Here is a 14,357-nt window from a genome sequence, read left to right on the forward strand (position 1 = left end):
GACAGCAAGGAAGGAGCACAGCTGGATTCTGGCCCATGTGGCCCCTGTGCTAAGGCTGCCAGTGGCTGAAGGGCCAGGCACATCCCATAATCCTGTGTGGTTACCTGTCTGTTGGACAGGTCTTCTGAGTTCAGGCCCACACGAGAACAGCCTGTAGTCTGCAGTGTGGAGACCCAGGGCCAGTTGTGCTGGAGGACTCCCAAATGTCCCTTGCCACTAAATGGCACTTTCATCTTTTCATCCCAGATGCAGCAGGGAAGTTACAGGCACCTGACACACCCAAGGCTAAAGCTGAAAGACACAAAACAGAGAAAATCTAATGGGATGCATCTGCAGACCCCACCTGCTCTGCCCACCCTTTGAGGGGAGAGGAAGAGGTGGGGAGGGGAAGAGAAGGAAGGATCAGTTCCTTATCCTCCCTTTCTGCAGGACTTACCCCTGGACACAAAGCCCTGACACTTCATGAAGTCCAGAGCCCCTAGCTTGAGCCACACCTGACAATCTCTCACCACACCAGGTTGGGATCTGGGCCTTGGGGCCAAAGTGGGGAGGAGGAGACTCACGTAGGAAGGTTGGGGGAGAGGCTTCTACTGCCAGATGGAGAGGAAGAGCCTACCAGTCCCCAGTGTTAAGAATATTATCCCAAACTTGGAAATTGGGCACAAGGAGCCTTCCCATCCTTGAAAGTCTCCCTGGAGGTACCTTTGCTGATATTCTTGAAGTTACAGGTTAATGTGGTGTAGACATCCATCCTACCAGACGTAGAGGACTTCTATCCTGGAGAAACATGATCTTGCTGCCTCATATGGCATCTGACCTGTACTCCCTCAAAGCCTCTTGGAACCTGCTGGTTTTCCCATTGGTGAGCTAAACAAAACACTCGACATGTGCTCACTCTGCATTTTTTTGGAAGTCATGTTTTTTTGCCTTGAAAATCATATTTTGATATGAGATATTGGAATATATGCCTCCATTGCTCAGATCTTGGTAGGATGCTGTCACCATTGATTTTGGGAAAAGATGGTATCATTATCTGGATATTGGAGAGGTGCCATCTTTGTTATTCATTCATTTGGCTAACATGTCTTTACAGAGTACACACTTTGTGCCAGGTACTACTCCTGGACAAAATGGAGTTCACATTCTAGTGTAGTGGACAGACATTGGGTGGTATAAGTAGGTACAGAAGTCATGTGTTGCAGGGTGCCCAGCTGGCTCAATTGGTATAGCGTGCAACTCTCAATCTCAGGGTTGTAAGTTTGAGCCCCATGTTGGGTATAAAGATTACTTAAAAATAAAGTCTAAACCAAAAAAAAAAAAAAAAGAAAGGCATATGTTGCCAGGGATAAGTACAAAGAAGAAAAGAGCAGAAAAGGGGGATGTAAGTCCTAAAGAATCCCAGGCAGAGGCCAGGGTGCTGCAAAACCCTGGGGCAGGAGTGTGTCTACACATGCGGGAGGCAGTAAGGCTGATGAGTGGATGCGGAGAAGCAGGGCATGGAGATGGCCACTGGAGACACTATGCATTCCCCCAGGAGGGGCTGACCTGATTTTGCTCAGGCCTACCTATCATCAGGACAGTTGCATGAAGTAGAAGACCTCAGGTCAGGAAGGGAGCTGGAGATCAATTAGGAGTTTCTCTGAAAATCCAGAGAAAATGTGGTGTTGGTGTGGAGTCAGTGGCAGGAGAGGTATTGGATATATCAGGGAGCTAGAGCTGTAGTAGGGCCTGATAGGCCAGGGTGGAGAGTGGACTCCTAGTGTCAAGGGTGGCAGCAGAATGCTGGTCTGAGGAGTCCAAGAAAGATGTAGGGGAGGCAAGGGGCTTCAGTCAGGCCCAGACACCAGGCAGAGACTGCCCCATTTGTCTAAACAGAAAAGTTAGTATAACAACTTGTTCACCAGGTGTCAGAGGGGGGAAAGTCATAGGAGAACATGGGGACACTACAGTGGGGCAGGAGGTTGGGCAGCAGAGAAGAGGCTAGGGCTATAGAGGGTAGAGGTGGGACAAAAGTGGTCCAGAGGGAGGTTGGCCAACCCTACTCATGCCTCTGTGGTCAGGACCTCCTGGTGGTGGGAGGGAGGGGAAGACTCCAGGGTGGGTGTGAAACTGAGATCCACAGTCAAAACCCAATACTATAGGACTCAGGAACTTGGTTATAGACATATTGCACCTGAAATGTCTGTTAGATTTAAAATCCGGTGAGGGATATGGCCTGCGGTTCATGGATAAGTCCAGGCTGGGGTTACCATTTGGGATGTCATTAGCAGGAGACTGTGTGAGGCATGCAAGGGAGTGGGTACAGAGAGGGTAAGGAGTCATGCAGAAATCAGAAAGGCAGAAGGAGTGGCAGTGAGGCGGAGGGCAATCAGGGGTTGATATGGCTAAGAAGCCAGAGAGGGATGTGTAGCCACCCTAGTCACTACTGGATCAGCCGCAGGGACATCCTGGTGACCTTGCCGAGCTTGGTCTCCACAGTCTTGGGGCAGACTGAGAGAGTTTGAGAAAGCAGAGGAGAGGAACTGGATTCACACGGTAGATGGTTGTCCCAGGAGCTTCGCCATAGAGAAGCAGCAGTAGGTGGAGAGTGAAGTGGGGACCTGATAAGTTGGTGTTGTGTTGTGCTTTTCTAACATAAGCGGCATAATGGGAACAGACTCACAGGGAGAGGAACTGAGGATGCAGAGAGAGGGGAGGGTGCCAGCTACCTGCCTAGTGCAGAGTACAGGGGCTCAACCAGGGGACATTATGTTCTGCAGGCCTCTACATCCTTGGCTTCATGTCAGGTGAGACCAGGATAGGGGAGAGGCACTGTGGGCCCAAGGAGGACCACCAGTGTGCTAAGAGCACATTGGGGAGTGGCCAGGGGATGTGAGGTGCCTGGGCAGCATCAGGGCCACCTGAGGCTCATGGTCCAGAATGCAAGGCAAGGATGATCAGTGGTTTGGAGCATCTCTGGCCACATGCAGCTGCAGGATGTCAGAAGGTTCATGTGACTGACAGAGAAACATGGCCACGGCATGTTATTCTTGAATCTGGCTGGTCTTGTTTCAGCTGATGCAATGTCTCAGAAGTTTCACTGTGTGAGTTCTGGAGCTCAGGCCTCAAGAGACCCCGAGTGTCCACTTCACCCTTCTGAAATGTTAACCAAGCCAAATGAGGAAGCTGGTCCAGCTTGGGCAGGATGGGGCCACGTGGCAGAGAGCCAGAAGTCCGGAGACCGCAACTCTAGTGTCCATATGTGGTGCCACTTCCCTCCTGGCAGGCCAGCGGACAACTGACAGCAGGTGCATGAGGAAGGCCCCAAGGAAGCCACAGCACCACCCAGATCCTACAACTGTGCAAAGGAACAGGCAGAGGACTATGAAGCCACAAAGATAGCTGGGATTTAACCCAGGCGGTGGTTTGGCCTAAAGAATATGATGAAGCAACAGGAGGGAGCAAGGGTTAGGGAGCAGGCCCCATGGCTGGCCAGATAAGGTTCTCTTGATACAGAGGGGAAAGGATGTCAGAGGATGAGGAAGCACCAGCTTGGGTCTTATCCAGGGACTGCCAATCTTAGCAGGGCTGAAGGAGAGTGGGAGACACGAACTGTGAGGCTGTGAAGTCAGCAGGGAATGTGATGCTTGAGGTTAGCCCGGGGAAGGGTTGCATTCACGAAAAGGACCCTGGCCAGGGAAGTGAGGGGCCAAGTGGGGAGGTAAAAGGACTGCTGAAGGGGAGGACGTCCAGAAGGTTGGAGAATCATCTTTGTGGATTTTGAAATTACCAAGAACCGTGGCAGGAGTGCTTGGGGAAAGTGACAGAGGATCGGGAATAAAACACATAGGGGGGACACCTGGGTGCCTCAGCGGTTGAACACCTGCCCTTGGTGCAGGGCATGATCCTGGAGTCCCAGGATCGAGTCCTGCATCAGGTTCCCTGAGCGGAGACTGCTTCTCCCTCTGCCTGTGTCTCTGCCTCTCTGTGTCTCCATGAATAAATAAACAGAATCTTAAAAAAACAAAACAAAACGAAACAAAACACAAAGGGATTGAGAGAAGCCCCAGGGGCAGAGACAACTTCAGCAAGGTGAGATGTGACGATACAAGGTTGACAGCTGGGGCTTTTGTGGTAGAGAAGAGAGTGGTCTGGAAGTTACACAGAGGAAGGGCAAGGAAGCTCACCTCTCTCCAGGTGTAGTGGTCCAAGAAGAGGGAGCAGCACCCCTAGGAGCCATCCCACACAGACAGAGGTTGGGAGAAATTTCACCACTTCCCAAGGTGGAGAGATATGACTTCCCGGATCTGGAAAGGTGTCAACACTCAGATTTTGGAGAAAGATATTAATAACGCCCAGACCATGGGGAAGATGCTATCACTCACCATGTGTTGGGCGGGGGGTGCCCTGCCCACTCTTCAGGTAGCTGAGGGAAAGTGTGTCAGTTCCATGGCCTGTAAGGGTGGAAGATGCCCCTTTGGCCAAGAAGATGAGGACCATCCTGGAAACTGAAACCTCATCATCAGCAAGCTGTGCTCCTGGCCTCTGCCTGGGTCCTGGGTATTTGTTTCCCTCGTTGATATCTTGCATCCTGGATCCATCAGCCCTGACCTTTGTCACTTGCTGGATTCTGGCAAACAGTGACTCAGCCCCCAGCTCCCACTTTGCAGCAGAGAACCAACAACAGTCCTAGCTTAGTCACTTGACAGCTCTGGCCCCAGTTGCCTGAGTCGATGGGCTGCTGCCTCTTGGCAGGAGAGGAGGTAGCAGACTCTAAGGAGGGTACATGGGAAGACAGGAGCAGATGGTGGCCTATGGTATCTCCTATGTTCTGGAATCCATGTGCCAAAGGAATGTGAGGGGCAGGGTGTAAATGCAGGTGCCATCTTCCTGTCAGAGGTTGGGAGGCAGGATGCACACAAACAGCATTTTACAGGCTCTCAAGTGACACTGGCTGAATGTTGTCATAGGGAATGCTGTTATGGTGGCCGATGTGAGACCTCCTCCCCCATAAGGCTAGAGCCCCCTGTCTGGCCTAGAAGATATCTCCATCTTTCCTCACAAACTCCCCCACTGACTTTCCTGCTTTGCTCCCCACCCTCTGGCCATCAGTGGGCCCTGCGGACGTCCCCTGAACCATCAGCCATCTGGGGTGTGGCCCACTCAGGCCTGGGTCCAGGAAAACAGACAGCTGGCCTTTGATGGCTTCCAAGAAGCATTCATCAGACAGAAAGCCAGGGTTCAAAGGCCCTGTAAATGCAGGAGAAAATAAGGAATAAGGACAGGGAAGGAGGAGTGGGTGGAAAAAGCCACTGTCCTGGGTTTAGGCCTTGGTTCATCCCAGGTAGTCCAGTTACTACTGCTCTGAAACAACTGACCCTGAAATGTCATAGTAAACAACTGTCCTACTCTGGGAACCAAGAATTGGAACAGAGCACACAGGGGCAGCTGATCAGATGTGAAATAGGTGGCATGGCAACTTCAGGTTAGGATCATTTGGAGGTATTTCGCTCATGTGTTTGGCAGCTGAGACTGACCACTGGGCTGCTGGCTGTGACACCTACACAAGGCCTTTCCATGGGACCTCTCCTTGTGGCCTGTCCATGAGGCCAGCTGGTGCTTCCTTACAGAGGCAGTCTGTGGGACAAGGGCCTAGAGGGTCATGACCAGACAGATAATGGGGATGTAGGTGATGAGGACATTGGGAAAGCATACCATGCTCTGGCCTAGAGAGGGCTCCTTGCTGGGAAGGCCAAGATACAGGCCCCTGGACACCCTGGGTGGAGGGCTTCTTTCCTTCTCTGGCAGGCCTCTGAGGATGAGCCGAGGAGGTGCTCAGAGTGTGGAGAGCATTGGGAGGCATATCTTCCCTCTGTTCCCACCTGCTTCTCTGGGGCAGTTGCAGGGCAGCTGACACGTCCCCCGTTCTCACTGCATGCTGGGTACCTTTAAAGTAGGCTCTCATTTATCTTACCAATAATCCTAGGATAAATAGAAAGGTGACCCATTTTACAGATGAGGAAGCAGGTACAGGAAGGTAAATCAGCCCATCTAACAACTAGTGAGGGAAAGAAGGGGCAAGAACGTCGCTGCCAGGCCTCTCCTTCCAGTCTGGCCGCCTGCCAGAACCCACCTGGCCCAGCGGCTGCGCCCCGACCACTCCCAAGAGGAGGAGGAGGCGCCGGTGGCCACTGGGGGCGCTCGCGGGCTCCCGGCCTCTGCAATCCCTGCGACCTCCTAGACTGCAGGACTGGTTCCAGCTTGCGCCCCGCGGAAAAGCGCTCCCAGGGCTTTTTGGGCTCCGGTGGCAGCTCTTCAGATTCCTGCCTGACCCCAACGGCTTTCCAACGCCCCCTCCACTCCCGTACGCTCCTCTGGGCGGGAAAGGGGAACCGGTAGCCTCATCTAGGTGCCTGTGCAGAAGCGATCGCAGGCAGGCAGCGGAGCGGGGCAGGGCGAGGGCATCGGTGGAGGGCAGGCAAGGACTTTGCTTGACCCTAGACTACAGTCACCCTCGGAAAGGAAAAGTGGCTTCTGGATGGGGGCCCAGAGTGGGACCCGGAAATGGGTGTTGGGGCAAGGTCCAGCCGTGGACACTCACTATGGAGACCCACAGCAGTCGAGCTGACCTGACCTGACCCTTCCAGGCTCGCCATCGGCTCACTCCATTGCTCAGAAAAGCTCCCCCCGCCCCAGGCTCTCCCACAGCCCTCCCGGGGCCCAAAGCCTCCAGGTCCCCATGCCTCTGCCTGTCCCTTCCCCTCCTCCCTCAGCCCCTGGGGTCCCTTCCCCATCCTGGGGGCGCCATGCCCTCCCCCTGAGGCTCTGCAGAGCTGCCGTCTCCCTAGAGGATTCCATCTCAGAGGAGACTTCCCCACCACCCAGTCAAAAGAAGGGTTTCCTCTCTCCCAGCAGCCGATCCATTTCTTTCCATCGCTTACAACGGAATGATTATTTTGCTCGGCAATTCCTCCAGCACCAGATTAGAAGCCCCAGCACCTGGCCAGCCCCACTGTGGGACTCCGGAAACGTCTATGGGAAACCACACTGCTGCCAGGCGACAGTGGACTGTGGACTGTTAGTATGCAAAGACTATGGCCCTGCAACCTAATTCAAAATGAAAACAATATCGAACAGGAAAATAACATAGTCCTGTTTCTCTCACTGTGCCACTTTGAAAGAAACAGATATTAAGAGCTGCTCCTTGGGATCCCTGGGTGGCGCAGCGGTTTGGCGCCTGCCTTTGGCCTAGGGTGCGATCCTGGAGACCCGGGATCGAATCCCACATTGGGCTCCCCGTGCATGGAGCCTGCTTCTCCCTCGGCCTGTGTCTCTGCCTCTCTTTCTCTCTGTGACTATCATAAATAAATAAAAATTGAAAAAAATATTAAAAAAAAAAAAAGAGTTGCTCCTCATTTTTTTGTGAGCCCTCCTTCGCTGGTGCTTAGCCTACTGTTGAGTAATCTAAAAGAGTGTGACATTACCAGCCCGGTGACATTACCTCATCTGGCTTGTGTGATCACTGACCTTCAGCCTGAGATATCGCCTCATTATCTGGTGGCCAGTGACATCTTCCAGCCTGATTGGTGACATCACTCCAACCTGTCCAGCAATATCACCCTCAACGGTTCTATGCCATAACGCACTTGTCCTGCGACTCCCTGGCTGCCTCAAGACTGTAGCCAGCCGGTCTCTCTCCTGCCCCGGGTCCGGTGTGCCACGTTCACCATGTCACAGGCCTGGGGTAGGTGTGCAGGCAGTGGGGGTCCCGTGAGGCTGTTCAGAGCCCCTCGGCCCCGGACGGGAACCCGGGATGGCGAGGGAGAACGGAAGAGGCGCGTGGGCCGAGGCTCGCCTACTCCTCCGGGGCCTGGCCCACCTCCCCTGGCGCGTTCTCCTTTCAGATTTCCCGCGCCGCCCTCCGCGAACTCCGCGCCCTCCTCCCATCCCGGGCCTCGCTCGGCCTGAAGGAGCGCCTCGCGACTCCGCCCCGCCAGGGAGGTCCGCTGCCCGGAGCGGTCGGAAGGGGCCCGGTCCGGGCGCCCAGGTCGAGCGGCGGCAGCGGAGGAGGGGGCGCGGCGATTTTCCCGCTTCATCCCGGCGCAGCTGGAGGCTTTTGTCGCGCGCTGGATCGCTGGGCCGGGAGCCGGGGCGGGGCTGACATTGGGCGGGGGCGGCGGCCGGGGCGGGGGGGGGGGGGCAGGCGGGTGGAGCGCAGCCTCTCATTGGCTGGTGAGAGTGTGGGAAAGAATGCCGAGCCCGGTTCACACAGCCGGCGGCCGCGCTGCCTTAAATAGCCGAGCGGCTGGCAAGTGTGCGCGCGGGCCTGCAGCCTGAGACCCGAGCGAGGGGAGCGTGGGACGCCGCGCGCCCGCCCGCCGCCGGCGGCGCACCCCGCCCGGCCCCGGAGGCGCACCATGCCTGCGGACACCCCAGGGAAGCCGAGGGCCTCGCCGCTGGCAGGAGCGCCGGCCAGCGCTAGCCGAACCCCGAATAAGCCCCGGAGTGCGGCGGAGCACCGAAAGGTGGGGACCCGGCGGGGCGGGGCGGGGGGGTGGGGGCGTGGGGTGGGGCGGATGGACGCGGGACTCAGCCACAGCCCGATCCACAGTCCTCCAAGCCGGTCATGGAGAAGCGGCGCCGAGCGCGCATCAACGAAAGCCTCGCGCAGCTCAAGACCCTCATCCTGGACGCTTTCAGGAAGGATGTAAGTCGGGGTCGGGAGGGGAGGTCGAGGGGCGGAGGTGCGGACCCGCAAGTCTTGGCGCTCTACTGGCTTGCAAGCCGCCCACCACCGCCCTCCCCCCAGAGCTCCCGCCATTCGAAGCTGGAGAAAGCAGACATCCTGGAGATGACCGTGAGGCACTTGCAGAGCCTGCGGCGAGTGCAGGTGACAGGTGAGGCGCGGGCAGCAGCGGCGTGTGGGAGGAGGTGGCCGGGAGGCGCCCCCCGGACCGCCGCGGCGGGAACCGACCGCCTGTCCCCTGCCGCCCCGCAGCCGCGCTCAGCGCCGACCCCGCGGTCCTGGGCAAGTACCGCGCCGGCTTCAACGAGTGTCTCGCGGAGGTGAATCGCTTCTTGGCCGGCTGCGAGGGCGTCCCGGCCGAAGTGCGCTCTCGCCTGCTCGGCCACCTGGCGGCCTGCCTGGGCCAGTTGGGGCCCTCGCGCCGCCCCGCCCCGGCACCCCCCGCTGCAGAGGCCCGCGCGCCCGAGGTCTACACGGCTTGCCCGCCGCTCCCGGCTTTCGACGGCCCCTTCCCCCTGCTGCGCCCCGGGTACGCCTTCGCGCTGCGGCTCCCGCCGGGCCTGACCGGGACGCCCCCCACCGTCCCTAGGGCGGGGCTGCAGAACCGGGGCGCGCCCTGGAGGCCTTGGCTGCGCTGAGGCTGCACACGGTTCTGGGGCCGTGGCCCTTGCTGAGAGCGTGCCTGAGAATATTTGTTTCCAGAGGCCGCGTGGAGGGAGCTTTGATCTTTTCTTTGTGAAGACTCTAGGCTGGCGTTTCTTTCAGCCCTTAGTTCTGGGGCTCTGCTGGTTACTTTGCGCCAGACTTCTGGGGCAGGACTGCGGGTGGCCCTTCCCCCAGGCTCTGTACCCTGCCTTTCCTCTACCCCAAGGCTTGGCCGATGTGCCTGCCTCTGTGGAGGAGCCAGCGACCCTCCTGGAAGCACTAGGAATGTGAGAAGCCACTGAGGAGGCCCAGGAAAACGACAACTAGTCATCACATTTTCTGGAATGTATCCCAATGTCAGAAAGCAGTCTTGGCGGCATCATTGGGCAAGGTTGGTTTGTTTGTGTTTTAAAGTACTTTACCCTACTCTCACTCCTGTGGACCTTAGAAGGTGGAAACATTGTCACTTCTTGTTCTGGGCTGCTGAGCTGTGGGGAGAGGTGATCACGGCCTGAAGCTTCTGGCTTGGTGCACTGGTTCTGGCTTGGTCCACTTCCTACTTTGTTCTTATGGTTCAACAAAAAGCTGCCTGGACTGAGCCTGCCCCAGGCCAATGTACACGGAAAAGCCAGCAGGAGAGACTGGCTGAGTCCTGAGGACAGGGAACTGGGGCAAGACTGGCCAGGAGCACTTAATGTCAGGGCTTGTGTGTGGGGGTACTGTCCCACCAGAGTCCAGTCCTGCTGTGTACCCTGGGAGGGGAGGTCTCCTTGATAGTGGGAAAAGACTGGAGGGTGGTCCTGCGCATGCCTCTGTCCTGAGCACCTGCTGTGTGTCAGCCCTACAGTCCCGGGCAGTAGTGCTGGGCAGCATTGGACATCAGCCCTGGAGTCACTGTCCCAGATCACAGGTCTCCCTCAGCTGCTGCTGGGGGCTATGCTCCAGTTGCAATGAGGGGGTGATCTGAGTCATACAAGTTCAGACTGGAGTGTCTCACCCTGAGCCCATCAGAGGTTGAGCCAAGATTCATTTCCCTACTGCAGCTAAGTTCATCAGATGGTAGCCTGCTGCCTACCTGGCCAGGGCCCATCAAGGAGAAAGAGGGTGAGTCACTGCTAGAGGTTAGCTTCTCCTCCAGTGGCTTCCATGGTTGTGTTAGAGGCAGGATTCACCTGGGCCCTCCCGCATTTAGCCATGCTCACCTGGCAGAGATCTCCAGGTCCCTGCCAAGCCATCACTCTTGGCCCTCTGATCTCCTTGCCCATCTTCCCAAGAGTCCAGGGCCTTGGTCAGTGGTCCTAAATGGTGGCAGTTGCTGGGCCAGGTACTATATCCTTGGACTTTTATACACTCAGTGATCCTGGCCCTAGGGGAGCTTCAGAGTAGTCTCTCCTTCTTCAGAGCTGTGGCACTAGCAGGACTGTCCAGGAGGAATAGTTGATTAGGCCTAGAAAGCTCTCTCGGGCAGGAGACCAGCACAGGGTCCATTGCTGAAGCTGGAAGCTCAGTTTGGTTGAGGGAGGAAAGCTGCTGAGGGTCTCAGGGCAGAAGCTTGGGGGAGGGGTGTGGCACTTTGGGATGTGAAGCCTGATGGGTGATTAGGGGGGTGGTTAGGGTCTGTACAAAGTGGGCCCCTCACATCCTGCAGGAAAAAGAGGGATCTTCCTACCTGTGTGGCCACCTGGGGAAATCACCTGGAACTTGGGCCATCATGCTCTCATTACTCCCATGAGAGGGCAGCAGGAACTTGGCCTCCTGGCCCCCACCCACCCATACCTCTTACTTCCTACTTCTGATCCTCTCAACACTGTGGCCAAAGGGAGCTGTGCCATGAGGACCCTCAAGGACCTCTCAGGCTCTGTGGGGGACCACACACAGTCCCACAGACAGGCAAGCTCCCCGGTGCTCTGTCCCTTTGAATCAGCCTCCCTGCTGGTGCTGTCTCCTTACTCTCCCCCTGGAGGCAGCCACTGTGGGCTCCAGAGGCTAAGGCCGTATCTGTGTCACTCCCTTTGTTCCTAGCACCTGCTTGGGACACTTAAGTTCATAGTGACCTGATTGATTAAATGAAAGTCAGAGTCTGGAGGTTTGGGAGAGTTTTTGAAGTATAGTTGACATACAGTGTTGTATTGATTTCAGGTGTACAAGGTAGTGATTCGACCGTTGCGTACATTAGACAGTGCTCATCACCATGAGTAGTCACCATCTGTTAGGGCACAAAGTTATTGTATTACTGACCATATACCCTATTTCTCATCTTTGTGACTTATTTATTATATACCAGGAAGTTTCTACCTCCTAATTCCCTTTTGCCTGTTTCACCCACCACCCCCACCCCCCTTCACCTTTCCTCTGAGAACCACCAGTTTGTTTTCTGTATTTAGGAGTATTTTTTTAAAGATTTTATTTTTAAGTAAACTCTACATCCAGCATGGGGCTTGAGCTCACAACTCCAAGATCGGGGATTGTATGCTCAACCGACTAAGTCAGCCACGCACCCCAAGACTCTATTTTTTGTTTGTTCATTTGTCTTGTTTTATAGATTCCACATATTAAGTAAAAACATACAGTATTTATCTTTTTCCGTCTGAATTATTATTTCACTTAGTGTAATATCTTCTAGGTCTATCCATGTTGTTATAAATGGCAAGATTTCCTTCTTTTTTAAGACTGAGAACGGTGTCGATCTTGTTTCCATCAGAGAGGTCTAAGGACACACAGCTCAAGCTGAAGCTGGCTTCCTCCCCAGGCCACTTCTTGCCTCCAGCTGTGGAAGGGCCCCCACCCTGACCCACACTCAGCCTGGACACCTGCCCAATCCAGCAGACCTCCTCAAGTGCTTTTGTACAGGCCTCAGTGGGGGGAGTTAGGGCCTAATATGTAGAGTAATTGCCCTCACACCAGGGGTTCTCCTTTCTACCCTCCCGCTCTTCCACCCATTTCCTACCCACCTACCCCCTTCACTGCCCCTAGATGGGCTTCTGGTTACTCCCCTATCCCTGACCTCCCACCCACCCACCCAGCTATTTTTATCTTGGCTTTTGTCTTGCAGACATTTCCTGCTGAATAATAAATGAAGCACCTTCCCCAGGCTCTGTAGTGGGGGTGGGGGAGGAATCAGGACCTCCTCCTGAGGAGAAGAAGGCTAGAAGGCCTGCCCATCATTTCCCCTCCACCAGTAGGTGGAGTCTCATTCAATACGTGGGGTCTCCTTCCAGCCCAGTTCCTGGCAGTCGGAGAGTGGGTAAATGTTTGCTAAATTCATGTGCATGGTCAGCAGTACTGCCTGCCTCTGTGGGTGTGGGAGCCTTGTGTGTCTGGGTCCCATCTGCCTGTGGGGCCAGGGCTTGGGACCAAACAATGACAGCAAATCATGGGGGTTTGAAATTTAGAGAAAGAATCAGTCTCTGTGGTGACAGAAGTTGGCCCATGAAACTGCAGTCAGTTGGAAATTTGGAGTGGTGGAGGGGCAGGGCTGTTTGAGCCCTGGCTTCTGAGAGGTGAGGCCTTAGTTCCCCCCACCAAATCAGTGGTCCCCTGATTATCTCCAGGCCCCAGCAGCCTCTTCCCATCACCTGGCAAGCTTTCCAGGGCAGGAAGTTGAGCCTACAGGATCCCACAGCTGTGCCTGGCTGCTCTGTCTCAGCTTCCTAGAGCCCTAGGGACTAGATCTATCCTGGGATGTACTATGGGCAAGAAAATAGGCCCTGGGGTTGGCAGCTTCCTAGAAGGCCACCAGCAATCCCCCTCCTGGTTTGTAGGCTTGTGGATGTGTTGAGAGGTTGACTCACATGATCAATAGGGCCCTGCAGAAGCCATGTGATGTCTCTTTAATGTTAGTTTGCAAGTCCATCTTATTCTGTCTCTTTCTGTCACATCATTCACTCTGGGGGAGGCCAGCTGTCCTTGACTATGAAGAGGCCAACTGAGTGTGGACCTGAGTGAGAGTGAGTTTAGAAGTAGATTCTCCAACTCCTTGAGCCTTTGGAGGAGACCCCAGCCACTGTCAACATCTTGACAGCAACTTCAGGAGAAATCGAGCCAGAACCACCCAGCTGAGCAGCTCCTGAATTTCTCTCTCAGAAACTGTGTGAGATGGGGGATCCCTGGGTGGCGCAGCGGTTTAGCGCCTGCCTTTGGCCCAGGGGGTGATCCTGGAGACCTGGGATCGAATCCCACGTCAGGCTCCCGGTGCATGGAGCCTGCTTCTCCCTCTGCCTCTCTCTCTCTCTCTCTCTCTCTCTCTCATGTGACTATCATAAATAAATAAAAATTAAAAAAAAAAGAAACTGTGTGAGATGATAAATGCTTGTCATTTTAAGCTGCTAAACTGTAGATTAATTTGCTATGCAGCAATAAATAAGTTGCATGTAAAACTTAAATAACAATAGCAATAAACAACTGTGTACCCACAGTCACCCAACAGTCACCCCCACCTGCCCACCTAACAACGGGGTTGTAGAAGAGGTTGGGTGGGGGTAGGACTGGACTCTTGGGGCTTGCTAGGAAACTGCTTCCAGGTCAAAGTCAGGCCCATCCACTCTCTGTTTATGATAATAGTTGCAGGGACTACAGACCCTAGTCTAGGGCCCTGCCATGGTGCTGACCAGTCACAGTCCAGGTCCACCCCTGAGGGACCCAGGCAGAGCCAGGGGTCATTTCTGTGGCAGTAACTGATAGGGCACCCTGGATCAGAGCATGGGGTTGTGGAGTCACGGGCTCCAGGTTTCCAACAAGAACAGGTGTGAGAGAAGCTTCCTGCCGAGAGCCATAGTACCACTACTGTGGGTGGGCCTGGCCTCACCTGGCCCTGTCATCCATAGCAGAGACACTGAAACTCCTGGGCCACACTGCCCTGCTCCCTGATGGGGTGCATCAACTCTTAATGCAGCCTGGTAACCATGCTTATCAAAAAGTACATGTCTGCTGCTACCTCAAAGGTGTCTCCTCCTGGTGTCCCACCAGACCCCAACATCCACCTGAGGGT

General features: G+C 55.2%; 1 protein-coding gene across 1 annotated transcript; it reads left to right on the forward strand.

The window, feature by feature from the left end:
- Nucleotides 1–8,199: 8,199 nt before the first annotated feature.
- Nucleotides 8,200–13,657, forward strand: HES4 (hes family bHLH transcription factor 4). Its single transcript, XM_077891749.1, has 5 exons — nt 8,200–8,504; nt 8,591–8,686; nt 8,789–8,876; nt 8,978–9,761; nt 12,423–13,657. Exons 1-4 carry the CDS (start codon nt 8,397–8,399, stop codon nt 9,361–9,363), a joined length of 678 nt encoding a protein of 225 aa, XP_077747875.1. The 5' UTR covers nt 8,200–8,396; the 3' UTR covers nt 9,364–9,761; nt 12,423–13,657.
- The last annotated feature ends 700 nt before the right edge of the window (nt 13,658–14,357 follow it).

The sequence above is a fragment of the Canis aureus genome, chromosome 3 (genome assembly GCF_053574225.1).
Source record: "Canis aureus isolate CA01 chromosome 3, VMU_Caureus_v.1.0, whole genome shotgun sequence".
In the NCBI taxonomy this organism is placed as follows: domain Eukaryota; kingdom Metazoa; phylum Chordata; class Mammalia; order Carnivora; family Canidae; genus Canis; species Canis aureus.

Coding starts and splice junctions, on each gene's coding strand:
- HES4 (XM_077891749.1), top strand. CDS start 8,397: ATGCCTGCGGACACCCCAGGGAAGCCGAGGGCCTCGCCGCTGGCAGGA. Junction 8,505..8,590: donor GTGCGGCGGAGCACCGAAAG/GTGGGGACCCGG, acceptor CCCGATCCACAG/TCCTCCAAGCCGGTCATGGA. Junction 8,877..8,977: donor GCGGCGAGTGCAGGTGACAG/GTGAGGCGCGGG, acceptor GCCGCCCCGCAG/CCGCGCTCAGCGCCGACCCC.